General features: G+C 37.7%; 5 protein-coding genes and 1 non-coding gene across 6 annotated transcripts; 3 read left to right on the top strand and 3 right to left on the bottom strand.

Annotated features, from left to right (window-relative positions):
• The first annotated feature begins 1,657 nt into the window (after positions 1–1,657).
• Positions 1,658–4,129, top strand: LOC140787449 (small ribosomal subunit protein uS2-like). The gene is made up of 5 exons (XM_073136365.1): positions 1,658–1,941; positions 2,634–2,896; positions 2,973–3,170; positions 3,329–3,512; positions 3,786–4,129. The coding sequence occupies exons 1-5, from the start codon at positions 1,812–1,814 to the stop codon at positions 3,905–3,907; spliced, it is 897 nt and encodes a 298-aa protein (XP_072992466.1). The 5' UTR covers positions 1,658–1,811; the 3' UTR covers positions 3,908–4,129.
• Positions 4,130–4,376: 247 nt separating this feature from the next.
• On the top strand, positions 4,377–4,449 carry TRNAA-UGC (transfer RNA alanine (anticodon UGC)). Its single transcript has one exon. It is a non-coding gene; the product is annotated as a tRNA-Ala (tRNA).
• A 283-nt stretch (positions 4,450–4,732) lies between these two features.
• LOC140785643 (peroxisomal (S)-2-hydroxy-acid oxidase GLO4-like) lies at positions 4,733–8,943 on the bottom strand. Its single transcript, XM_073133588.1, has 12 exons — positions 8,832–8,943; positions 7,974–8,122; positions 7,764–7,888; positions 7,635–7,681; positions 7,487–7,564; positions 7,265–7,389; positions 6,776–6,833; positions 6,215–6,277; positions 5,848–5,917; positions 5,652–5,752; positions 5,342–5,446; positions 4,733–5,111 (listed from the first exon to the last, which is right to left on the bottom strand). Exons 2-12 carry the CDS (start codon positions 8,114–8,116, stop codon positions 4,932–4,934), a joined length of 1,095 nt encoding a protein of 364 aa, XP_072989689.1. The 5' UTR covers positions 8,117–8,122; positions 8,832–8,943; the 3' UTR covers positions 4,733–4,931.
• Positions 8,944–10,807: 1,864 nt separating this feature from the next.
• LOC140785778 (3-oxoacyl-[acyl-carrier-protein] synthase II, chloroplastic-like) lies at positions 10,808–17,530 on the top strand. Its single transcript, XM_073133775.1, has 13 exons — positions 10,808–11,423; positions 12,228–12,433; positions 12,555–12,758; positions 12,979–13,089; positions 13,178–13,273; positions 13,356–13,401; positions 13,520–13,599; positions 13,906–13,974; positions 14,109–14,193; positions 14,307–14,461; positions 14,530–14,610; positions 16,803–16,862; positions 17,025–17,530. Exons 1-13 carry the CDS (start codon positions 11,117–11,119, stop codon positions 17,139–17,141), a joined length of 1,617 nt encoding a protein of 538 aa, XP_072989876.1. The 5' UTR covers positions 10,808–11,116; the 3' UTR covers positions 17,142–17,530.
• Positions 17,531–18,270: 740 nt separating this feature from the next.
• LOC140786832 (uncharacterized) lies at positions 18,271–19,010 on the bottom strand. The gene has a single exon (XM_073135515.1). The coding sequence runs from the start codon at positions 18,917–18,919 to the stop codon at positions 18,395–18,397; it is 525 nt and encodes a 174-aa protein (XP_072991616.1). The 5' UTR covers positions 18,920–19,010; the 3' UTR covers positions 18,271–18,394.
• A 3,386-nt stretch (positions 19,011–22,396) lies between these two features.
• On the bottom strand, positions 22,397–24,188 carry LOC140787771 (uncharacterized). The gene is made up of 2 exons (XM_073136869.1): positions 22,890–24,188; positions 22,397–22,625 (listed from the first exon to the last, which is right to left on the bottom strand). The coding sequence occupies exons 1-2, from the start codon at positions 24,029–24,031 to the stop codon at positions 22,577–22,579; spliced, it is 1,191 nt and encodes a 396-aa protein (XP_072992970.1). The 5' UTR covers positions 24,032–24,188; the 3' UTR covers positions 22,397–22,576.
• Between the last annotated feature and the right edge of the window lie 580 nt (positions 24,189–24,768).

Genomic DNA, 24,768 nt, shown 5'->3' with positions numbered 1-24,768 from the left:
AAATTAACGATCACTAACGAGTTAGAATAAACTCTTGTGATTGAATAACTATTGATTGCATGCAGTGCATTTGGCCTCTCTATATTTATGATAGTTTTTTAGTTCCCAGTGAGAAATATCTTCTGCCCTAAATTTACGACGGTCCATCATAACCAATAGTTTTGACTTCTATTCAACAATTGGAGGTTCAATCTAACCTTTTCTTCTTCTTTATTGTTTCTGTTTGTTTAAAAAAAAATTCATCTCACCTCATCTTTCACTTCACTTATTGGCTGGCATTCATGTACTGCATTGGCACTTGTACCATTCATCAACTTTTTATCATGTGCATCTCTATTTTTAATTTATCCAAAGCTATGATGTGCATGACCATGGCTTATGACCACATAAATAAGCACGCATGCCTTCACGTTGCAGCCAATCAAATCGTCTGCTTGCATGCATGCATGGTAATGCCCCTCCTGTCACACCAACAGCTAGGACTAGTATTATTATTCTTATTCACTTCAAACAAAGAATACTAACACACCTCGGAAATTACAAAAAAAAAAAAAAATTCTTGTTGATACGTTAAAAGAGATGAGAAGTAATGGTTTCTGATCACCAACCTTTCCTTGGTCTTACCAAATTAATATATTTAATTGCATTTTGGTGCATTATTATATACTAGTTTGGTAGAGAGGAGATCCATGGGCAATTCTGGTTGTTTTGAGGACTATGTTGGTAATATAATCTATATATCTTAAGTACATTTCGTTGCACGAATCTAGGAGGTAACTTGGAAATTTGTATGGTTATAGGGTTGCAGGAAATTAATAAAGCTGATGGATTAGAATATAGCATTGCTTTATCTGACCATTTGAGCTGCATTAGATCTACATATTATTAATAGAAGCTTATGAATTAATTGTGAAGAAATATAGGTTGCAGTACAGAAGAACCTACTACTACTTTGAGAATTATCTGATTATTTTCCTTTAAAATATCATCTGCAAGATTTCTTATATTTTCTAATGAGAACCTACATACCACCTCCTTACATATAACACTTTTAACCTTGCCCAGCTATTTTTTGTAAGGTTGAACTATTGTAATTAGTCTTTTCTAAAAAAAAAATTTAAAAAAAAAACTATTGTAATTGGTGATGTATATTTAGACAAAACTTCTATCTTTTGTTTAAAAAAAGAAGAGAAGAAATCTAATCAGATTTTACAAAGTTAATACATATATTAAAAAGAGAGATAAATTGAAATAACCCCCTACTACAGGCACAACAAAAGAAAATAAGTATCAAGCCGAGATAGTATATAATATTTAAATACACACGTAACTATAACTTCATCAGGACACAAATAAATAAAGAGAATATAAACTAAGCACAATGGAGGACCCAACGGTCATCAAAATAATTCTAATATCAAATAATTTATGGATTTAATTTAGGCTTGAACATGGCTCAAGCCCAAGCCCAAGCCCTAGCCCAAATTTGACCCAAGAGATAGCTAATTGAGTTGGCCTAACGCTGACCAAGATCCGGCCCATTATAATTTCTATAAGCATTTCCTTTGTAGGAAGACCATGGGCCAAATATGAGGCCCATTAGGCCCAAAGAAGCCTTGGTCCTGCCATTAAAAAGGACTATTTGGTCATTTGAGCCAGTCGCGCTAGGGTTTTCAAAAACCTCACAAGAAGTAAAAAGACCCTCCTCTTTTATTTTTCCCTTCTCTCTTCTTCTGTCGTCGACCTTCTCCTCCCTAAAACCCTAACCCCGACCTAATAGTCCTCGTTCTACGTCCGTGTGTTAAGAAGCCATGGCGGCGACGCGGGTGCTCTCCCAGAAGGAGCAGGATATCCAGATGATGCTCGCGGCCGACGTCCATCTCGGCACCAAGAACTGCGACTACCAGATGGAGCGCTACGTCTTCAAGCGGAGATCGGATGGTATAATGCCGAACCACTAACCCTGAAATCCTGTTATTGATGGCGAATCTGTAGTCTTATGTTGTTATTACTTCCTTCCAACTTGAGATTGAATGAGTTCGCTAGCAATGTGATATAATTATTATTTTTGTTTGCTTTTTTAACCTACAGTAAAAGGAGCTCTTCTGTTTATTACTGTGGGAGAGTTTACTTGAATTATTGCTTTCCTTCCTTTCTGCTGGTCTTAGCTAATGAAATATAAATGTATAGTTAGCATTACTTAAAGCTAAGTTGTTATGGAGGTTAATTCAACATTTTGCTAATAAGTTGGACCGTGATGATCTATAGTTAAATTTAAACTTTTATTGGAAGGTAGGATTGTCAGAAAAGAAAGGTATGAAAATGTCACTGGATTTTTCTTTGATAGGGTGATTGAGTTGAGGGTGGATATTTGGATGTTTGAATGTTGCAAACTGGAAATATAGGATGTTAGATTTATTTCAGGGAATGAAAACTCTTTCTGCATTGGCAGTACCTTTTCATTTTTTACTAGTTTAGAAGTTACACTATTTAAATTACCAGGATTTCCGTTAATTTGCTATTAGGAACCCTTACCATTTTGTTCTGCAGTACAAGTAGCTATAAAATGCTACTTGAGAGAAGCAGTATTTTAGTTGCTTAGAAGTTTACTAGGTTATTTCTATTTACTGCAGGTATTTATGTCATTAACCTCGGTAAAACTTGGGAGAAACTTATGCTGGCAGCTAGGGTAATTGTTGCCATTGAGAACCCTCAGGATATCATTGTCCAATCTGCAAGGCCATATGGTCAGAGAGCTGTCTTGAAGTTTGCACAGTACACCGGTGCTCATCCTATTGCAGGGAGGCACACACCTGGAACCTTCACTAATCAGCTGCAAACATCCTTTAGCGAGCCTCGTCTTCTTATCCTTACTGATCCTAGGACTGACCATCAGGTGAATCCAGTTCTACAATCTTTTACACGTCACATTGGCCAACTCTGAATTATTAATTCTATTAAATTGTTGACAGCCTATCAAGGAATCTGCTCTGGGAAATATTCCAAGCATTGCCTTCTGTGATACTGATTCTCCCATGCGATATGTTGATATTGGAATTCCTGCAAATAACAAAGGGAGGCACAGCATTGGCTGCCTCTTCTGGCTACTGGCAAGGATGGTTCTTCAGATGCGGGGTACTATTCCTCGCGGGCACAAATGGGAAGTAATGGTAAGATTTAATAAGATATGCCTTTTTATGAACCTTCTTGACTGGTAGGTCAATTTGCTTGTGATAGTAGACTTAAGCATGAGAAAAGGTTGAGATAGTTGAAGATTGCAAGTTACTTCCACTTTTTGAGAAATTTGGATATGGTGTGGTTGTGGCAGGTTGATCTCTTCTTCTACAGAGATCCTGAGGAAGCAAAGGAACAGGAAGAGGAGGCTCCTGTGGCCCCTGATTATGGTGCTGTTGCTGAATACACGGGTATGGCAACTGATCAATGGGTTGATGTTGGGGCTACACCTTCTGCCATTCCTGCAGTGGCTGGTGCTGATTGGGCTGCCAGTCAAGGTGAATTTCTAAGTATTTATTTTCCTATCTTCCCTTCTTTTTCTTTCAGATGGGTTGTTTAATTGTAATAATAGATGGTCCACTGGGCTGAAAATTAACCGGGCGTACAATCTATCTACCCTTTCAACAGTCTCTATAGTGCAATCACCTGCTGTATCTTTTGTTTCTTCTTTGACCTTTTTGGGTTACTTTTTTTATTTATGGATTATAATGATCTCTGGCCTCAATGGAAATATATTGATGCATTGAATTTTTTTGTTCTTTTGATGACAGCTCCAGTAGCCGGTGATGGATGGGATTTGGCTGCAGCCCCACCTATGGCTGCTCCTGAAGTTGCTCCAACTGTTCCCTCTGGTTGGGAAGCTGCTGCACCTGCTGCCACAGGCTGGGAGTAGCAAGTCATGTAACACCTATTTGCTACGAATAGGATAGTGATAGATTATTTCTGAAGAGTTGTTTTTAGATGCTGTCAAGTAACCTTTGTTTACGACGAAGTTATGACCATCCAGCTATGAACTCTGCTGGTAACCATGCCATTTTTCCTGTCTGTTGAACCTGGATGGCAGTAAATTTTGGTGCATTTTGAAATAGAATTATGTTCCTATGCTTAATGTTTATATTTGCTAGCTTGCCCTTGATTTGCATTACTACAAAATATGTTAATTTACGGGACCTACATTTGGATAGGCGTATCTACATTAAGGAGAATACAATTGTGTATTATGAAATTTACAAATTACTACATGTCTGGATAGAAGAAAATCGCTGCGCCACCTTCAGAATGGCTTACAAATATCATATCAATTTATCAATTAGGATCACTAAACGGATTAAGAAAGAAACATCAAAATTTGACTTTCAACAGGGGATGTAGCTCAAACGGTAGAGCGCTCGCTTTGCATGCGAGAGGTACGGGGTTCGATACCCCGCATCTCCACTGGCTATGTACACTTCTTGTTTTCCTTTTTCATATAGTTTTCAACTTAATCATAGATTCATAGCAGACGAGGCATAAAGATGCCGAATTTGAGTTCTGAAAAGTGTTCTGCACTCTTTTGGATTATACACCAAATTTTCCATGACCAATTGTTACAATTTTCATTTTTGTGATTGCATTGTGAAAGTTGATAGCAATTTACACAGAAAAGATCTAAATATAGTACAAGTTCCTGAATGAACTCAATGGAAAATAGGCAGTTACTCAGAAATACTGCAAGGTATACTCAACTTCAGAGTATCAGATAAAAGATCTAGTGGTAATTTGATTACATTCTTTATTTTGATAGGCAACATCAGCTAACTACATACCAAGCCACAACAAACGGGAACTTTGGTTACAAATCTAGTGTTTCAACTGAGCATAATGCTATTGAAGAAAATAGGTTGGCATGGATGTGCCTTTATTCTAAGCTGCATTGATTACATTAGAGATCTCAGTCTGTCCCCTTCTGTCAGCACATGTTTCCTGGTGACATCCTTTATACTTGGGCAACCAGAGAGAGCCATGGTTAGCTCCAGCTCATCTCGAAGCATTTCGATGATCCGTTTTGCGCCATATTCTCCCTTTGCTGCCAGGCCGTAGACAATAGGTCGACCAATCTGCAACATAAGAGAGTGAAAAAGTCATGAAAATATGAGTTAACCTAAAACCAGCTTAGAGCAAACCATTTCATATTTTTAAGGATGAACAGGGCCAACTCTTTGGTGGTCAATATTATGTCAGAAATGATGAGTGGATAATGGAAAGTATCACACGGGTTACTCTCTTTTACTTGTTCTGTACAAAGATTCATTAAGAAAACCTGCAAATGTACTTCTTAGAAGCATACCATGACAGCTTTGGCACCAAGAGCCAATGCCTTGAATACATCTGTTCCACGCCTGACTCCCCCATCCAGTAAAACAGGCACGGCTCCTGCTACAGCTTTAACAACCTGTTGCTCAACAATAATGAAAAATCTGGGAGTCATATGTTGTTTAATTTTAGCTGAGACAGAAAATATTTCGATCATCTTTGCTTTCAACTGGCCACCTTAATTATAGCACACATTTCATTCTGAATTTACGGAATATGAGATAGCAACCATTTGAAGAAGACCTATCAAAAAGTATTCCCTATTTTACAGATAGAAGCATTACCTCTTCAAGAGCAGATATTGTTGCTGGTGCATAATCAAGCTGGCGTGCACCATGGTTGGATACAACTATGCCAGATACTCCAATTTCAACTGCCTTTATGGCTGTTCATGTTTGTCAAATAGGTGAACTTAATCAACCAAAATTAGTCGTGTTAACAGAAGATGAAGAACCAAGGGTAGGATGAAATATTAGTTACCATCTTCTGCAGTGATGATACCCTTTACGAGAATTGGCAAACTTGTTATAGATCTGAGCCATTGTATGTCCTGGAAATGTCAGATGCTAGCTAAAATCAAAATCATAAAGCACACTAATCACTTTTAAGATAGTATAAAATATAAACAGTTTCCTAGATGAGTTCTAAGCATTTATGTTTAATAAGAAAAATAACGAATACTACAAGAAGTACGAGTCATAAAAGCGATCAATAACTGGGACCCTATAGTCTTAATTTTCTACATTTAGAATTTCCACAGAAACAGCCCCATGACTAAAATTTAAAAATAAACAGAGAGATAAGATTTCAAGATATACAAAGCTTAATTCTCTTATTTCATCTGTACCTTCCAATTCAAAGAAGGATCTAATGTCACAGATGCAAATGCTTCAAGGTCAGAACCTCCTTTCTGCAATGAAGAAATTGATTCATAGATATTGAAGGAATTATGAACAATATAAAAAGTACCAGACAAACTCTCTTTATGCAACAGTACAATTGCATCCATCTTCTGTTGTACAACCTTCTTTCTGTATAGATAGCAATGTCTTTCATACTGGATGTAAAAAAGTTACCAGGCCTTCTGTATAGGCCATGATCTGTTTCACAGAAAACCTTCTAATTACATAATTACTATCCATTCCCAGTGCAAACAATGATATCAATGTTGCCATTTCACAACCACTGATACATATATTTTTTAATACTAGTACAAACTTGAGCATGTACTAGCAGCCATAGCAAAATCTAAAGCCACATAGTTTTGTTCCTTTTTCACTACCCGAAAGACTTCACACATCCTGATATATTCCCAATAGACATAATTGCAATGCTTCATCCAGGATACCTATTTTAAACTACAGATATTTTAACAACCAAAAGTAGCAATCTAATGCATTTCACTCACAGCATCAACATCCACTGATAATAAACCCTCAAGATTCGACATCTTTGGAACTATCATCCTGCAGAATGGAACAACTCAGTCAACAGAAATGAAATATCATAGATGTGACCAATGAGTACAGAATTTCTTGCAACATAGATTGAATGGTAGTATTATTGGAAAAGAGTAGTAAAGAATAATCACTTTCAAACATATAAGCTTCATGACATGCACACTGTGTAAGTGATGAAAACCAGAATTTATGATTCTAGCAATCAGTATGTTTATGAAAAATTGAAATACATCCAATGATCAGCATGGAAGGAGTATATTTTAATCTTCAAATTGCTAGAAAAACATCCGATCTCACAGGTTACATATAACCTTACAAACACACAAATTTGAAACTTCTTCTTTGGAAAATTTAGTTGTTACTTGTGTAATATAAGGATGCAAAAAACAATATATTGTTACACTGAAGATTTACAAGGAAAAGGAGAGAACAATCACTTGTTTCTAATATCTGCCTCTCGTCGACCCAGCCTAGGGGTGTCAACTGTCAGCACGATAGCCTTGTATCCATTACTCTCAGCTCTTCGTACTAAAGTTGCTGAAACATCTCGTTGCTTATATACCTGTCGATATGCATGAACAAACAATAAACTAATAAAGTAAAATAAATATTACACTAGACAAGAGAAGAAAGGCTTGTAAAGCTTATAAAAACCATACATATAACTGAAAGAAGCGAATGGCATGACAACTGGAAGCAACCTCCTCTATGGTATAGTTCGATGAAAAGGACAACACCTGGAAAAACACAGGGCTTTCTAAAATTTATATAGAAGAAATTGGAGTAACATTCCGTTTCTAGATTTACCATTATTGTGTTACATGCTGCTGCAGCTCTTGCTGTTGCTAATTCTCCTGCAGACATTTAAATCTGCCAATTAGATATACGAGACATTCTTATAGCTAATTTGTCATATTAGAAATATGAGTTTGTAACCTTCTGGATGTGCTAATTTCTGCATTCCTGTAGGAGCAACCATTATAGGCGAGGGCATACGATACCCGAGTAAGGTTGTCGACATATCTATTTTGCTCACATCTACTAGAACTCTTGGCCGCAACCTGTGAATTCTTGCTAATTAAATATCAAACTGGTAATATTCTCTTACAAGGAATGAATTGAAAGTGCTGAAACAAGAAGAATTACATAATTCTACTAAACGCTTTGATGTTCTCCCTCAAGGTATACTCATCCTCAGCTCCACCATTAAAATAATCATAGTACATCTTCGGAAGAGCTTGTCTAGCTAGTTCTTGAAACTCGCTGACATTAACTGGGCCATCCGCCATGTTTTCCTGCATGAATTAACCACCAGAATGGTATCGGGAGATATGAGCAGAATCCGTATTGATAAACAGCTTAGTATTGAATCGACTTGATGAACAGAGCATCAAATTCCTTATGGAATCATTCATGTTTAAGAGTGAAGCTCAAATCTTTTCCTTCCTCTTGCAGAGGGAAATGGTTAAGGTTCTTCAACCAAAACTTAATTCACCATAATGTTACTCCTAATGCTACTTCCATCCTAGAAGAGGTAGAAGCATCAAATCAAACCAAAAATCTGTTAGGCCAAGATACAAGTCTAAGTGATCCCACAAACTTCTCCATACCCTAGTCAGATTCTGCAATGATATTATATTTGATTTTTTTTAAAAAAAAAAAACAGGCTACTATTTCTTCCATCACGCCATCAACTTCTCATTATTGAAATCCCCCAAAAAAGGGATTGGCCTTCTGATAAGCACAACATAAATTGAGCAAATAAACTGCAACCAAAAGGACATCACAACCAAGTCATTTAACAACAGTAACCGCCCATTCTTCAGAACAATTAATGTCCATCACCTCTCAATCACTTACAGGACGGCTAACAAAACTAACTAAAACTCTACGGTACTTATTACTCTGCAAGATGGTCCTACAAAGAACCCATCAAATTCTCATCTTTCAAAACGATAAAGAAGAAGAAGAAGAAGAAGAAGAAGAAGCAGATCAGGATCATACCTTGGAATAAAGCAAAGATAAGATTAAAAATGTCGAAGGCTCGATTGACTGAGTGAGAGAAAAAGAGAGAGATATAAAGGAACCAACCGATGATGATTCGAAGCCAGCAAGTGTAACTTCGCGTTTATTTATCATAGTTAGCGCATAAGAGATTCATATGCGGATACATCATCAGGTCCGCGTATAAGGGCCCATATCATGACCGGCCCAATAGACGGCCCATTAAGTATATACGAATTGGGATATATACATACATGTATGTCCCCATCATGACCCATGACTCCATAAGCAATGCACATAGAGTAGCAGTAGACAATTACTATTCTTATTAATTATAGATAGATAATTAAAGAGTGTCTCTGTCGTGCATTACTATGTGTGCAAGACCAGTAGATTATTATTAATACTCTTTATTAGAGTGGGCAAGATAAATAAAGCTGAAATTTAAGAGCTTGAAAACATCACAAGGACTATGTCATTCTTTTCTCTAGATATGAACATTTACATTAGAATTTGACCTGAATTAAGATGACTTACAACTTATAAAGCCTAGTCTAAATGGTCCCCACTCCCCAGGGCCCAGGGTCATGGTGAGCCTCTACTATGGCTGACGAGGGCTACCAAAATTATGACTGTTCACCAGCTCTGGGTTAAAATGGACTCCACTGCTGCTGTTTGTTGACATGCTGAATAGGCTCACTCATCCTAGATATATAGATATATAGATATATATATATTATCACATTCATCTTCTTCTCTGAAATACAAGTCTTATAAAATCTTATACTCAAAGTTGTTGATTAGCTAGTAAACTCAAAAAATAATCAGAAATATATGTGTACTTGGGAAGGGTTTTTTTTTTTTGGGTATTTTGCCTCAACTTCAGTGGAGTTTTTCTTTTTGTAATAAATTATGGAAGCTAGGCTATCTTAATACAATTTCTTTTTAAAAAAATATGTGGTCGGTGATGTATTGTAACTTAGTTTTTATTTGATTGTATGTACTATAAAGTTGATATTTATATATACACTTCTTAAAATATATGTTATTTGTATAGATATCATCTCGATTTATTTTTAAATTAAGTTTCAAAATTTTGATAGAAAAAAAATACAAGTTAACTGAGAGAAACTATGTACAAACTAGAATACAAATATTTTTAATTTTATTTATTTTAATGGTTATTTAAATTCAGAGGTATTCATATAAATCGTATGTTTTGAATTGTATACATAAAATTATTAATTTTATAAGGGCATATAAGTAAATAAATTTTTTTTGAAGGATATATATAAACTAATAATTTTGGTTTTTTATGCTGGCAATATTCACAGTATTAATTAATTTGGTCAAAAGTGGATTCTGGTTGCAATGCAAATTGGTTAGATTTGGTGTGAATGTAGAAACTCTTGCATATCTATGTCTGTATGTATACTCGATAAATTAGAGCAGGTCTCGACGGTGTTTGATTCGGAGCAATAATTCGACGACATATATGACTTAAAGTCTAGACTAGACAACTTACTATATTAGCGAAAAACTTAGTGATGACTAAGTTGCCTATGTATCTAGGAAGGAGGGTAGACTCTTTGTTTAGTTTATATCTAACTTTTATACCCATGAACGATATATATATATATATATATATATATATATATATATATAAAAGTTGCAATGAAAATGGGACGCGGTTATACGTGTGTGGTCGCCAGTAGCACTATGTTTATCGTAGTCTGGTGAAGTGGCGTTATCCTCGAACTAGTTATATTTTTCCATCATAAAAAATGTATCATTGTATGTATTAGACCAAGGGTGGAAGTATAAATTATTTCTGGAGTAGGGACCATTTTGGAAAGAAATATCAACATCTTGCAAAAATGGACCGGGGGGGGGGCAAGTTTGTTTCCAAAGCTTAATTATTTTGCAGGTCACTCCTATTTCCCATATATAATTCTATTCCAGCCCCTAAATAATTCGACGGTCCTCCAACTCTCGTTTCGTTCTCTCTCTAGGTTGTCGTATTAGTGTTATATTATCACCACTTTCTCTCTCCTTCTCGAGCGAGCACTTGGCAATGGCCATCGCCAGTTTCCTCTCAGATTCGTGAAACCTCAGAGCTTTAACCCCGAGATCGAAGACCGAGCTCCCATTCATTTCGTGGGTTTTGCTCCGCTTTCGACACTCACCTCGAATCCCTCGTCGCCTCTTCGAATTCCTTTTCTTGCGTCTTTCCCATCTCATCGAATCCTTCCGACCCGTCTCGGGTTTTGGACTCCTCGTCGCCAATGGCGACCTCCTCCGTGGCGTCCCCGCTCGCCACGTGGCTCGTGGCGGCGTGCATGTCGGTCGCGTGCGACAGCGAGCGGCCGCGGAGTAAGCGTGCGAGTCAGTGGCCGGGGAGGAGGAGGGGGAGGAGGATGGATGGGGGTGATCCGCCGAGGAGGTTGATCTCGGGAATCCAGGGGCTGATGAGCTCCTGCCTCGCCTTCGAGCCCTGCCGCGAGTTCTATAGCGCGAGGAACGAGTTCTATGGTGGCTTCTCGCTCTTTGGGGCGTGGAAGGAGGAGGGGAGTCGAAGACAGCGAAGGACTGGTATTAACTACAAGAACATTTCTTTATTCTCCGTTAGGTTCTTGTTTCTATTGATTAGATTATCTCAATTAATAATATGGGGATTAGGCAGGGTTTAGTAAAATTGGGTTTACATGGTGCTTGCTTTGTTTTCGATTTATGGATTAAATTAAGTTGTTCTGAATATTGGATTACGGAGGGTTAATCGGGAATACTTTGGGTTTAAACGGGGTATCACATCGTTTGCGTGTTTTGTTAGATTTCCCTTCAGGTTGCGGAGGATGAAAACAACTGCAGGATATGCACGGGAATTATTCCCTATTTTATAATATTTTGTCTTGGAACTGGTGTATGAGTTAGTAATTTGAAGCTTTCACGATTGATTTCTTCTTCTTGTCTGTAATGGAAGATTTTACTTTCACTAGCGTTTCAAAATTTTTCTTTTTGGTATCTTGGCTGTCTCGTTGTTTGGACTTGGGTCGTGAGGTGCCAAAGATTGGAATTTTGGGTCACTGCCTTCATGAAATTTGCATCGTCCATGTGTCATAACAGATAATAGAAATTTACATCCATCCTTGATCACTTTCAAGAAGCTAAAACCTAGTGAAAGGGCATCCTTGGAATGATGTGCTATGTTTCTTGATACTCTTAAATCAGCAAGAAAGAATAAGTTTACAAGTAATTGATCAAGGACGGCCTGATTATTTACTCACCTACAGTTCAAATTTCATCATTTGATTACCCTTGTACTGATGGTGATATGTTTTGGGTTGTATGTGAGAGTGGTAGAAATTGGTTATTTTATTGACGTGCTATTAATTGCAGGAAAAGCTATGGCTGTTGCATTGCAGCCTGAAAAGGAAATTGGAGAGAAGAAGAGAATTAACACTGAGAAGAGGAGGGTTGTGGTTACTGGCATGGGTGTTGTGTCTCCACTAGGTCATGATCCAGATGTCTTTTACAATAATCTCCTTAATGGTGTCAGTGGCATAAGTGAGATAGAGACATTTGACTGTTCCAGCTTCCCAACTGTAAGATTTCTGCTGAGGAAAAATAATAATAACTTTTTACGGATCATTTACAACAAGCATTATTTTCACCATTTGGATTTACCAGACCCCTTCTAAGCTCTAATACAAGACATGCCTATAGAGAATTGCAGGAGAAATCAAATCTTTTTCATCTGATGGGTGGGTTGCACCAAAACTATCCAAGCGGATGGACAAATTTATGCTATACTTACTTACGGCAGGAAAGAAAGCACTGGAAAATGGAGGAATTACAGAGGACTTGATGAGTCAGTTAGACAAAACAAGGTGTGGAGTTCTCATTGGTTCTGGAATGGGTGGTATGAAGGTAGAGTTTGTTGACTAACCATACATCTGAGTGCAATATTCCAATGAAAGAACCACTACTCTGTGTATTCAATCAAAATTAAGTCTTTTGGTGGCATATAGCTATACATTACCTAGCTCTTTACCTTTTGAGATCCTTTACATGTGCCCATGACCTTGCCTTTCCTAGATGGTGCTGTCTTCCTGTGAATTTCATGGTGTTTCTGTTGCTATTTGAGCAGGTGTTTAATGATGCGATTGAAGCATTGAGGGTCTCTTACAAGAAAATGAATCCCTTTTGTGTTCCTTTTGCTACTACAAACATGGGCTCTGCAATTCTTGCAATTGATCTGGTGGGCCTTCTTGGAAAATATATATGCATTCTATTCTGCAAGTTTCTAAATCCTTAACTGTGTATTTCACCTATTCTGTGGGTATTAGGGTTGGATGGGTCCCAACTATTCTATCTCAACTGCATGTGCTACTAGCAACTTCTGTATTCTGAATGCAGCAAATCATATTAGAAGAGGTGAAGCAGTAAGTACACCACCTTATCCCCTGGTTGGTGTTTAGTGAAGACAGGAAAAAACAAATTTATTTCTCTTATTTAATCATGCAGGATGTTATGCTTTGTGGTGGTTCTGATGCAGCAATTATACCCATTGGTAATCATCCCACTGAAGCAAATCTTTTAATCGTCATATGACTATTTATCACTCCTCAAATTTAGCTGCAGGTTATCTGAAGCATGTTATTTGATTATCTCAACTTGCACATTTGCAGGATTGGGAGGTTTTGTGGCTTGCAGAGCACTTTCGCAAAGAAACAATGATCCAACCAAAGCTTCACGACCCTGGGATGTTGTAAGTAGAGTTCCACATAGAAACATACTGTAGCTCAGTTTTTATTAGCAGGACTGTGCTCTGCAAGGGTAATGATTTAAAATTTTAAATTGCGGTCAAGATAGTAAATAGTAATCTTACTAATATACTTGCCTACATGCAGCCCTGCCTACATATCAGTAAGCAGTAAATTTTTTTAGAAGATGTTAGTGAGTTCCTGATGCTGGGATCACTGTCCTGTTGTTTTGGGTGTTGGAGATCCTATGAAGATTTTTTTTTAATCCAAATTGAATCTTACTTACTTTGTTATCTCCCACTATATGATAGGACCGCGATGGATTTGTCATGGGAGAAGGAGCTGGTGTGCTTCTGTTAGAAGAACTAGAGCATGCTAAGGTTTTTATATTTACACACATATACTTATTAATAGCTTTCCATGATCATACTGCATCACTGGGTTTTTCTTTTTCTTTTTTTCAGTATGTTAGTTCAAGCTTTCAGAGCATCTATTTTTCTTATCACATTTACAGCAAAGAGGAGCGCAAATCTATGCCGAATTTCTCGGAGGAAGTTTCACCTGTGATGCATACCACATGACCGAGCCACATCCAGAAGGTAACAAATATAACTACTGTTCATGGCATACTTAACTCTGTTCTCTTTAAAATTTATGTTACTTTCATGCCCTTGATAATGACAATGTGCTCACTCGATTATATTGATCTCAGGGACAGGTGTTATCCTTTGCATTGAGAAGGCAATGGAAGAATCAGGAGTAGCCAGAGAAGATATTAACTATGTAAATGCGCATGCAACTTCTACACAATCTGGTGACCTGAAAGAATATCAGGCTCTGGTTCGTTGTTTTGGCAAGAACCCTGAGGTATGGAAGTGGACTTTTAAAATGCTATAAAGCTTTCCTATGATAAGCTAACAAACGAAATTCTGTAGCTTCGAGTGAACTCAACAAAATCCATGACGGGTCATCTACTAGGAGCTTCTGGTGCAGTGGAAGCTGTTGCTGCAGTACAAGTAGGAATCCCTACTTTATTCTGTCATTTCTTCCTTTTCTTCCTTGTATATCAGATTGCTAACTTTTTTCTTTAATATGACTAATTAATAGCTAAACTTAACTGCCAATGACTTCTGAAGTTCATCACTAATTTGCGGAATCACCCCCTATTTATTTGACTAAGGAACTAATCATATACTATAGTCATCTCTTTATCTGGGAAGTGACTCTTATGGCATATGTTTGTCCAGTAATTTGATCTACAGACCATGAACAACTTAATTAGCAAGCTCAATAATATTTTGGAACAAGGATTAGATGTGTGCAGCTTCTTTATGGAGATCCAGTAAAATGATTCCAGCACGCCAATGGCCATTTTCTATATCTTCATTTTATCATAGGAAATATTGGGGGGTTGGTTATCAAAAAGTGGAATCCTATGCTACTCTATTATTTCTGGTTGCCCTCAAGTATAAAAGGAGCATTCTATATGACAATGACATGGCATTAAACTTGGATTGATATACTTGGCCATTCTAATATGAAAGTTACATAACTTAGATGGGGTAAGGAATGGTGGTGGTAGCCAGAAGAGATTATTTGGCTGTATACCTCCATCTCATGCAATCTTCAATTTACTTGGACTACGATTTTAGTTAGATGTTGAGAAGACCTATTTTTATTTTTATAAGCGCGGTATGATGGAAAAAGAGCCAAGAGCGGCGGGGGGGGTGGGGGGGGGGTGGGTGGCGGAGTTGGAGTTAGTGCAACCCCACATGTCAGTGTTATGATGGAAGATTTTTGAAATCCTGTATTTACATTTTCTCAATTAACCACTTTTAAGACAACAATATCACTTTAGATATAAGCAAAATTGTATTATTTATGTAATTCTAGATTCACATTTTCACTTGAAGGCAGTGAGACGATAATGCAGCTATAATGATTCTGATTGGTCTTTTAAAAGTCAGAAAACTCGAATACTTTTCTCATGACTCCTTTCTTCTTTTTTTTCATCCTTTCCTCTCTTTTTCCACAATGTCTCTTACCTAGATCCTTTAGTTTAACCCAACTTAACCTGATTGATAATCAACACAACTTTGCATGTTTTACAATATGAGTGTATGAGAGTTGCATGGGCAGTCATTAGTAGGAAATTTTAAAGCATGATGTTGTGTGATGGAAGTATTTTGCTCTCGTAGGTTGCAGATCCCCTTCGATGAACTCTTTTGATATTTTGATGTAATGGCGACTTATAAGAAAGTACATATATGCAAGAAATTTTTTAGCTTATAGATAGCATTGATCTGCTCTGATTTGTTGAGTGACTGCTAAGTTGTACTTAGAAGTACTTACTACCCTTGGTTCCTTATAGTTCTCTTATCGGTGAACTGAAACGGATCGGGTGATTGAATTGGTGAACCAACCACCGAATCGGCCCAGTTTTGCTATCATACTGGATAAGCTACTGACCCACTGGCAACGTGTGCAATCCAATTGGTTTTTGATGAACTGGCTAGGTTTCTTACTTTTACAAACTTACTTAGTTATCTTTACTATTTAGTTATTTTATATTTTTATTGTTTATCCTAAGTCCATTTTAGTCCTAAATTAATAAAAATGTTTAGTTAGTAGCATTTGTCTTTTAAAATTTTGCGATTCTTAATTTATCAAATGGATTAATTTTTATAGTTCTACTTAATTTCATGTTTCTTGCTAATAAACTGTAATTATGTGTTGAAATGTTTAGCTACTAAAATACTGTTTTGTTACTATTTAGGAATTGATGAATATGTTGTTAGCTGTGATATACAATGCCATAAGTTTTTAAATTTTGATGTTGTTAAACATAAAGATTAGTTAGAAATAGCTAAGTAATAGAAAACAGAACTATGCTGCTTTTCTTTTTTTGTTTTCAAAATTATTTTGAACTATCTATATATTTTTTAGATATGTTAAAAATATTTTAAAAAATTAGATATCCGACCGGGTGAACCTCTAGTTGAACCGATAACCTAGTGATCCGACCTCTGACCCGGTCAACTTCCGCCCCAATTTTGAGGACTATAGTGCTATGTACATTAATAATCAAGACTGAATTTAGGTGCCACTGCAAATGCAATTGTTTTATTACTTTTTTCTCCCATTACATGCAAGGTATCTCTCTTGATGTTCCGCCTCTGTTCTGATGATTTTGGTCGTCACATTGCAGGCAATAAGGACAGGATGGATTCATCCAAATATAAATCTAGACAACCCAGAGAAAATTGTGGTATATTCTTGTTGTCCTTTGAACTTCCAGCAGTTTTGTTCTTACAATTGTCCTTTGGTGCAAGGGAGCATGAACTATTTTCATCTCATGGTGTTAGATCTACATATATGTATCAAATTTGGAGCTTGTTAATGTTATCTGACTGTAATTTTTTGGATATAGGATGTCGGCTTGCTAGTGGGGTCAAGTAAGGAAAGGCTGGATGTGAAGGTGGCACTATCTAACTCCTTTGGATTTGGTGGACACAACTCGTCAATTCTGTTTGCACCTTATAAGTGACCAAGGTGTGATATTTGAAAACTTGGTCCGAAGGCATGATGAACGATAATTAGGCCTTGTGCCCTTGGATTTTTGTTTTTTCCCTTTGGTTTTTTAGCTTCACTGTTGGAATCTGAAAAGGGAAGAAAAACAAGAAGAAAGATCCAAGCTGAGGGAAGTGTACAACAGAGCCCGAATAGCCTGGAGTTCATCTCTGTGCTTTCTAAGTTCTAAGTATATCTGCTTCACAAGTCACACATTATTCAGCAAACACCTACCTAAATTTTCTACAAAGTATGTAGGAAGCATTACTAATCTTTCAGTTGCTGTTAAATTGCTCTTTGGAGCCATGACTGAAGCTTTTGAATTCTCTGAGCTGACATTATGCAAAACGAGGGCCTATTTCAGCATTCTAGTCTTCATCAGTTGTGTGTGGTTGTGTTAATCTTGCAATCTTGTAGGCTTTACTGCTCATCTACCTGGAGTTGTTGGTTAGTTGTTGTCATATGAATGAAACCTGTATTCGTAATATCAAATCAAACTGCACAGGAACAGCCAAGCTTTGTTGGTCATATCTATGCAGGAAGTCACTACCTCGGTTGGGTACATGCGTGCCATTTCATTTCCATTACTTATAACCTTCCCTCCTTTCTTGGGTGTATTTGTTGGGCTTATTATCATCTTGTCCAATTTTTCTATTCCTTGGATTTAATTATTCTCTGCAGCAACAAGTAAGTTTTTTTATAAAATTATAGAATGATGTAAAATGCATAGACTGCGAGCTTAAGTGATAATTATATTACCTGCTTACTTATTCTTCTTTCAATTGTTTTGGTTTTGCTCACTGGTCGCCAAGCTCGTATGATGGACTAATCATATGTTTGGTATCGTTACGAAAGTACCATTGATGTTTATATCATATAAAGTGGATGATAGACTAATCATATGTTTGGTATCGTTAGGAAACTACCATTGATTTATATATCATATAAAGTGGATATCATGAACAGAGACAGGCACCAGCAAATTAGTATAATCTTATTGTTTAAGTAGTGTGGGGCTACTTATGAGGGTTGTTAGCTAATAATCTCAAATATATATATATTTGATCGATCACGAGATGTACTTTGTCTAAAAAAATCCAAGAATATTTCAATATCCAAAACAAATATTTCAATATCCAAAGCACAGAAGCAATCATTTACATAAGAAAACAGAGGAAGAGCAAAACCATGAATCTTTGCAAGTTTAAACAATACATTCCCATCATGCCCCTACATCCGCCGTCTCGCGCGGTTGACCCTCGGTGACGTCGGCGTCATCCCGCCGTCACCCCATAATCTAACCACTCTACCGGTTAGAGCTGTCATATCCTGGTAATGATACCACCCCAAGTCCCTCGTTCTCGTAACCGCCGTCCATTCCCACTCTAACGGCGACTCGCCGTCGACGTCACTAACGTCGTCGCCCTCCTCGTCCTCCTCCCGTTCCTCTACGTTAGCCTCCACGTTGAAGTACGCCGTGAAGCGACCCTTGGGAGTCCCCTCTCCCTCCACGTGGCTCCTTAGCGGCCGCTCTACGTGGGAGGGAGTCGCCGCCGGGGCCAGCTCGGCAATCCTGGAGACCACTAATTGGGAAGTGGAGGGAGGAGGAGGAGGAGGAGAAGGAGTGTCGGATTTGGAAGCCACGGCTCTAACGCGCCAGATCCCGAGTGCGGCGGCGAGTAGGGCGATCCATGCCCAGACGTACCCGCTGAGGCTAGCGCCGTAGCGGAACACCAAGGCTTCGACCAGCGCCATCTCCGGAAGAGCTAACAAAAGAAAAAAAAAATTGAAAATTGAGACTACAGAGAGGAAGAAGCGAAGCAAAGAGGGAACCGAGAGATGTATATATATATATATATATATATATATAACAGATAGGGAGGAAGCGGAGAGGAAGATGCTGGGAATCGAGAACGGGGAGTTTCGTCCGACTGGACGAGGATTTGACACGTGCACTAGTTTTGGGCTAGGCGGGCCCCGCACGGGAGTTGTTGTGGTGCCTAGTGGCCAGGACGATTCTGTTGGGCCCCACTGTGGTGGTACGAATGGTTGGTTACGTTGGATCCACGTCAGGTGGGGCTCGATCCAATTATATCCAGCTTTTGCATCGTCTGAGATGGCGTGGATAAGGGATCGCACGAAGAGTTGTAAATTGGGCTTCAGGCCCAGTTCCAAGGTACGTCATTTATTTGGACCACCAAAACTAATTAATGTATTTCCGCTGATAAATATATGTCATGAATGATTAATCAATCTTAGTCATGCGAGCTTATAAAAGATGATGATGAACTTACTAAGGAGTTAATAACTTATCATGGTATCAGAGTTAATTTATCTCAGCTCGCTCCAGCCTCAGCTCATGCAATGTTTGAACTAATTATAGTCCATAGATAAAATATAAGGGAAATAATTAAATAATTTTTTCTCAAAGAAATTAAGTACTCTTTTCATGGTTGTTTTTTTTCCAAGAGTCTTAAGATTAACCACCGGCCTTTCGATCAAAGACAGTTCACTTGGCTACCTAGATAGCTACTTGCATGCTTTAAATTTCGGAATCTTTTCTAATTATTTAAAACACCCATGCATGCGATGCACGTAGCTAGGGCTTCTACGATTACGTGTATGGCATGTGTATTTTATTTTTTTTCATGCAAGAGTTATTTGCTTATCTATGGTGAAATAAATCAGTGAAGTTTGAGTTCGTGGTCATGGGGACGTGCCAAAATCCCAAATTTTCCACGTGGCAAGGGAGCAGAGGTATTCCATGGGATGGTGATGCATTCGTTGGATTACTGCAAGCTTGATGATGGCTATCAAGATTGCTCCATGGAAGCTTTGAGCTACCAAGCGTAGAGGAGATGTTCAAGCAGGCGAGCCTCGAGACGGATGCGATGAAGACGACGACGATGACGTTCTATCGACCGCCATTGCATATCGACGAGATCTACGAGGAGATCGATGGGGTGGAAGTCATGGAGGAAGAGGAAAGGTGGCTCTTTAAAGCCTTCATCCTTTCTAACTAAGTTACTTGTTAATTACAGAAGCTTATGATCATAATTACCTTTTTAATTAAACCATCCGAATCTTCTTGTAGAGTTGTAATTGATGACGAATTTTAATTTACTTATTTTGTTTTTATGATAATTGTGTTTAAAAGCATTCTAAACAATGCGAAAAAGATTCACGAGGAGAAACAAGATTGAGGGTTCTTTATACAAATATACCGAAACGAGAGTAGGGACTTTAAATAGGATAAACAATAGGGGGTTGTATGCAAATACGGAACACACACCGTACGATAAAAAGGAGAGCTTCTCGAATGGATTGGTGGGTTTCTCCAGCTCATCGATGCAACCTCTTCGCAGGACTGGGGGGCGAGGGGATTGGCTGGAGCAGGCGATCGCTCAGAAGTATGGGCATATAGCATTATCCTTCAACATTTTTCGTTTTGATGCAAATGAACTTTAGTGATGCATGCCTTGTTAGTTGTTACTCTTGTTTTCCTGGATGTTTTTGGCTTTTTGCGACGGATTAATGCGACTATGTTCAGTGTGGTAGAAGGATTTATATGAGCAATTTGTATGCTTTTGGGATGTTTTCATTACTAATTAAGAGAAGAGGATAGGATTTGACGAATGATTGCTCGATGCAAACTAACATTTGCGTTCAGAGTGGGGGGGGGGGGGGGGAAAGAGAAATTCCTCTTTTGAAGATATATGAGCTCTTGATTAGCCTCTATTATGGCCGAGAAGGGTTTTTTTTTTTTTTTTTTTTCAAAAAAAGTTGTTGTTCTTATCTGGATATAGATTTCTGATTCAATATGCCTACTTAGATATAGTATTAAATCTCTCTCCAAGTGGTTTATATTATATTTTGCTCAAGAGGATTTTTATAAATTGAATGGAACTTCTTTGTCTACACTTGCTTTAATTATCTAACAATTTATTAGCCTTTGGATCTTTTAGACGAGAACCTTCTGTTTCAGATTGAAAAGTAGTTCCATCTTTCAAATTCTCCCCCCTATGAAAAAGAATTTGTTGGTAAGTAGTTTGGATAATACAGTTTCTGCTAACTGATTTTTTTACTCCACTTGTTGTACATGTGATGCTTAATATTATTATATCTTCTCGTAAGACTTTTTATTCTAAAACCTCAAAGACATGTTCATAGTTTATTGCTAGCTTTTTGAAGATGATTAGTGAAATTGAATAATGATTTTATAATGGATAAGTGCAGTTATGATATAATCATTCATGGAATCTCATATTGCTATTCTTATGTACTTCCATGCATAACCTTTAAAGTTTTCTTTAAAGTATAGCATTCCCAGTAAAGAATGAGTAGACTTTTTTACTGTCATCTTAATTGAGGAATGCAGATGGACCATTCAAGTATGTTGGAAAACGTGGTAGCTATCAATTCCTCATATTCAATAGAGCAGGTACTCGTTTAAAAACTTGCTTACTCTAACTCAGTTAATGATATTTGTCCATCATTCATGGGACATGTAGATTTAATTCTCTAATAATTAGTCTCCTTAAATGATGTAGTAAAAAAAAAAAAAAAAAAAGAACTCAACTGCGTCAGTAGTTATACTATGAGGAAGCATTACAATATCTGAGTTAAGGTAGACAATTCCACTGTACAGCATTACTTAATCTCTCATCTTAATTTGTAGACATATATTCCCTCATTGGTGTCAGCAATCTCTCTTTCTCTCTTGGAACTTTGACAAAGTCATCTTCTTGATAGTTTTATGAGAGAGAGAGAGAGAGAGAGAGAGAGAGAGTTGAGTATGGACCACTTCTGTTCACCCACCTTTAGCCTTTTCATTGTGGCATTTTTCTTCCATCCATATGATTCTTGGCCATCTACCACTTGCACCATTTTTTGTCTGTGAATTGAAAAGTCTAAATTTTACTACAACAGATGGCCTATCTTTCTATGATCGGAAACCGTCAACAAGTTGTCAGTCCATTCAACACCATCATGATCTTAGAAGTTTTAGAAATTTTTGTCATGCTTATAGATAGGGTGTAAGAGCATTATCTTCTCGTTCAGATCATAATCGATCATCTTACCTTGCACTGATGCACCAACCACATTGCCATTCTACAGCCAAAACAATTCAAAACCATCCAGTTCATGGTTTATGACCCTTAGGTTTTTACTGTCCATCAGTTCTAAGCCTTTTTTGACCGAATTTTCCATCTATTGACACCAAGGAAATAACAGTATCTGGTCTAAATTCCGTGAAACAATATGAGGTTGTTTATCTTTCCTCATTACATATTGTTCTGATTGCAAGCCTGACATTTACTTATTAGCAAGCTTATTATTTATTGGTAATGAAAAATTAAAATCCAAATAGAAATACTGGAAACAACAATAGGTCTCTAACTTGTGCCTTCACTACAATAGCCATGCTCCATCCCAACCTTCAATTTCTCCAATGTCCAAGCTGCATAGGGAAGATAGAAAGGAAATACAAGTATATTAGTATCATCGCTATATACTACAGCAAATTGATATATATGTCGATGAATGCAATTGAAATCAACTAGTGCAACGATAGCTGTTGGAATTATTATGGCATAAAAAGAACATGATTACTTGAATTATGATGCCAATGTCTTCCTAAAGTCTTCGCATGCTAAAATCAAATTTCATCACTATAGAAGAAAGTGCGTAGTTCAAACAGTAAATCTCAGAACTTTTATCTTACCATGGCAATGCATCATTTTCTGGGTAGCTCTCGGGTTTATACCGATTCTCTGACTGCTGTTGAAAGATGTTGTTCTCATTGCTTTCTAGATCAAATCCATCACACAGCCATGTTGACGTGTCAAAAACCTCATTGAGTTGACTGAAACCATCTCCTTCGATTCCCTCTTGGCTCTCATCAGATTCCATGTTCTTAAGGAATTTGCTCCAACATACGGATGATACCGAGTTCACAGCATCATTCCATTCCATGTCGTGTTGTTCTCCAATCGACTGAATCTCTGCCATATCTTTGTCATCCATAGCAGGATGCAATATTGTGGACACGGGATCTAATGGTGGGCGAGAAGTCTGGGGTGAAGTATTTGAGGCTGTCGATATCTCACCATTCGACATAAAAGGGGAAGAATAAGAATATGAAGCAGTAGTTGGTGATGACTTGTTCTGGCCACTGCAAAAAGAAGCATCAATGCTGTTGAACCCTTGGACATTGAGATTTAGACCTAAAGGTTGGTTTGGGAGAGGGACGTCTAAGTTTTGCGGAATAGGTGGTGTAATTGATGGATAAGAGTAAGATAAGGGAGAGGTTATGTAGGGTGAGAATTGAGAGTTGAACAAGTAGTTAGAGAAGGAGTACTTAGGAGGAGGAGGAGTTATGTTTCCACCAGAATAGGGCAGAGATGCATGTGAAGCTTGTGATGGTGTTGAGTTTTGTTGCAGCAACTTTTGTTGTTGCTCATTTGCTTGCTTCATGGATGCTCTATGAATCTTGAGTGCAGTTACTATCTCTCGTCTAGCCTCTGCCATATTTAATAGCCTTTGTTGGTACGGCCTGCTTGTGTGAAGCCTTCTCCTGACTTGCTTCTTGTGCGGCTGAGGTGGCTGTGGTGGTGAATTTGATTCTTGTTGTTGCTGCTTACTTGCTTCGCCATAGCCTTCATTGCTAAGTTTGCCGAGATCTTGAGATGATGATTTAGACCCATGACTCATAGGAGATTTGGACCTTGAAGAACTTAGTTGTTTAACTAGACTACGGATATAAGCACCAGATAGATGAGGCTCTTCTTTTAGCTTAGGCCTCTCCACCTCCATGCTCCTGTTTACTTCCTTTGAAGGAGTATTACGAGTTCTCATCTCTCTCATATATCCCTCTCACTCTATAATTCAGAGTTTCTGGTACTAGAATGTGGAGAGAAGGTGGGGTAGGAGAAACATGGGAGTCTGGCTCTGGATGCAAAGTACGCAACAGAGCAGGCTTTGTAGACCCACGGAAGCCCTCATGGGGGTTATAACTACATTCTAGGATTTGTTATTCTTCTATGGTTAGGCATATAGCTAAGGAACATAATGGTGTTGATCTTTTTGGTACTTGAGTAACAATAAATATGGTCCCCATTGTTGGGTAACTTCAAATGCCATGAAGTGTATAAAGTATAAACTCTCTAATAAAGTAATAATAGAAGGAAAATAAATAAATAAATTTAATGTTAGAATGAGACAAATATCCCACATAGTATAGCTAGCTTGACGTAGAACTTTCGACATTATCCTTCAGAGGTGCCAATGGCAAAGTTGTTGGTCAAAGTAAACATTTCTTTCTTATCCAATTAAGTAAAATTTCTTGTTGTGATGTTATTATAAATGTTGCTCAAATTGTTGGTCCCATATTCCAAAGTCTCTAATGGGTGTTATTCATTTGCAGGGACAACATCCTACCCCAGTGGATGGGAAGTGCCAGTCCACTTGGCCAACCAAATTAACTCCTAAATTTGCAAATACTGCATTTAAACGAATTGGCGGTATGAATTTTATATTTTCACTTTTTGTAAATTAATTCTTAAATTCTCAATTTGATGGTGTGCCATGCAATCTAGTGTTGT

Source organism: Typha latifolia, chromosome 4, assembly GCF_019914945.1.
Source record: "Typha latifolia isolate L0001 chromosome 4, TyphaL0001v2, whole genome shotgun sequence".
NCBI classification, from domain to species: domain Eukaryota; kingdom Viridiplantae; phylum Streptophyta; class Magnoliopsida; order Poales; family Typhaceae; genus Typha; species Typha latifolia.
Note: the sequence above shows the minus strand (reverse complement) of the source record. Positions and strands in the feature narration are given on the sequence as shown.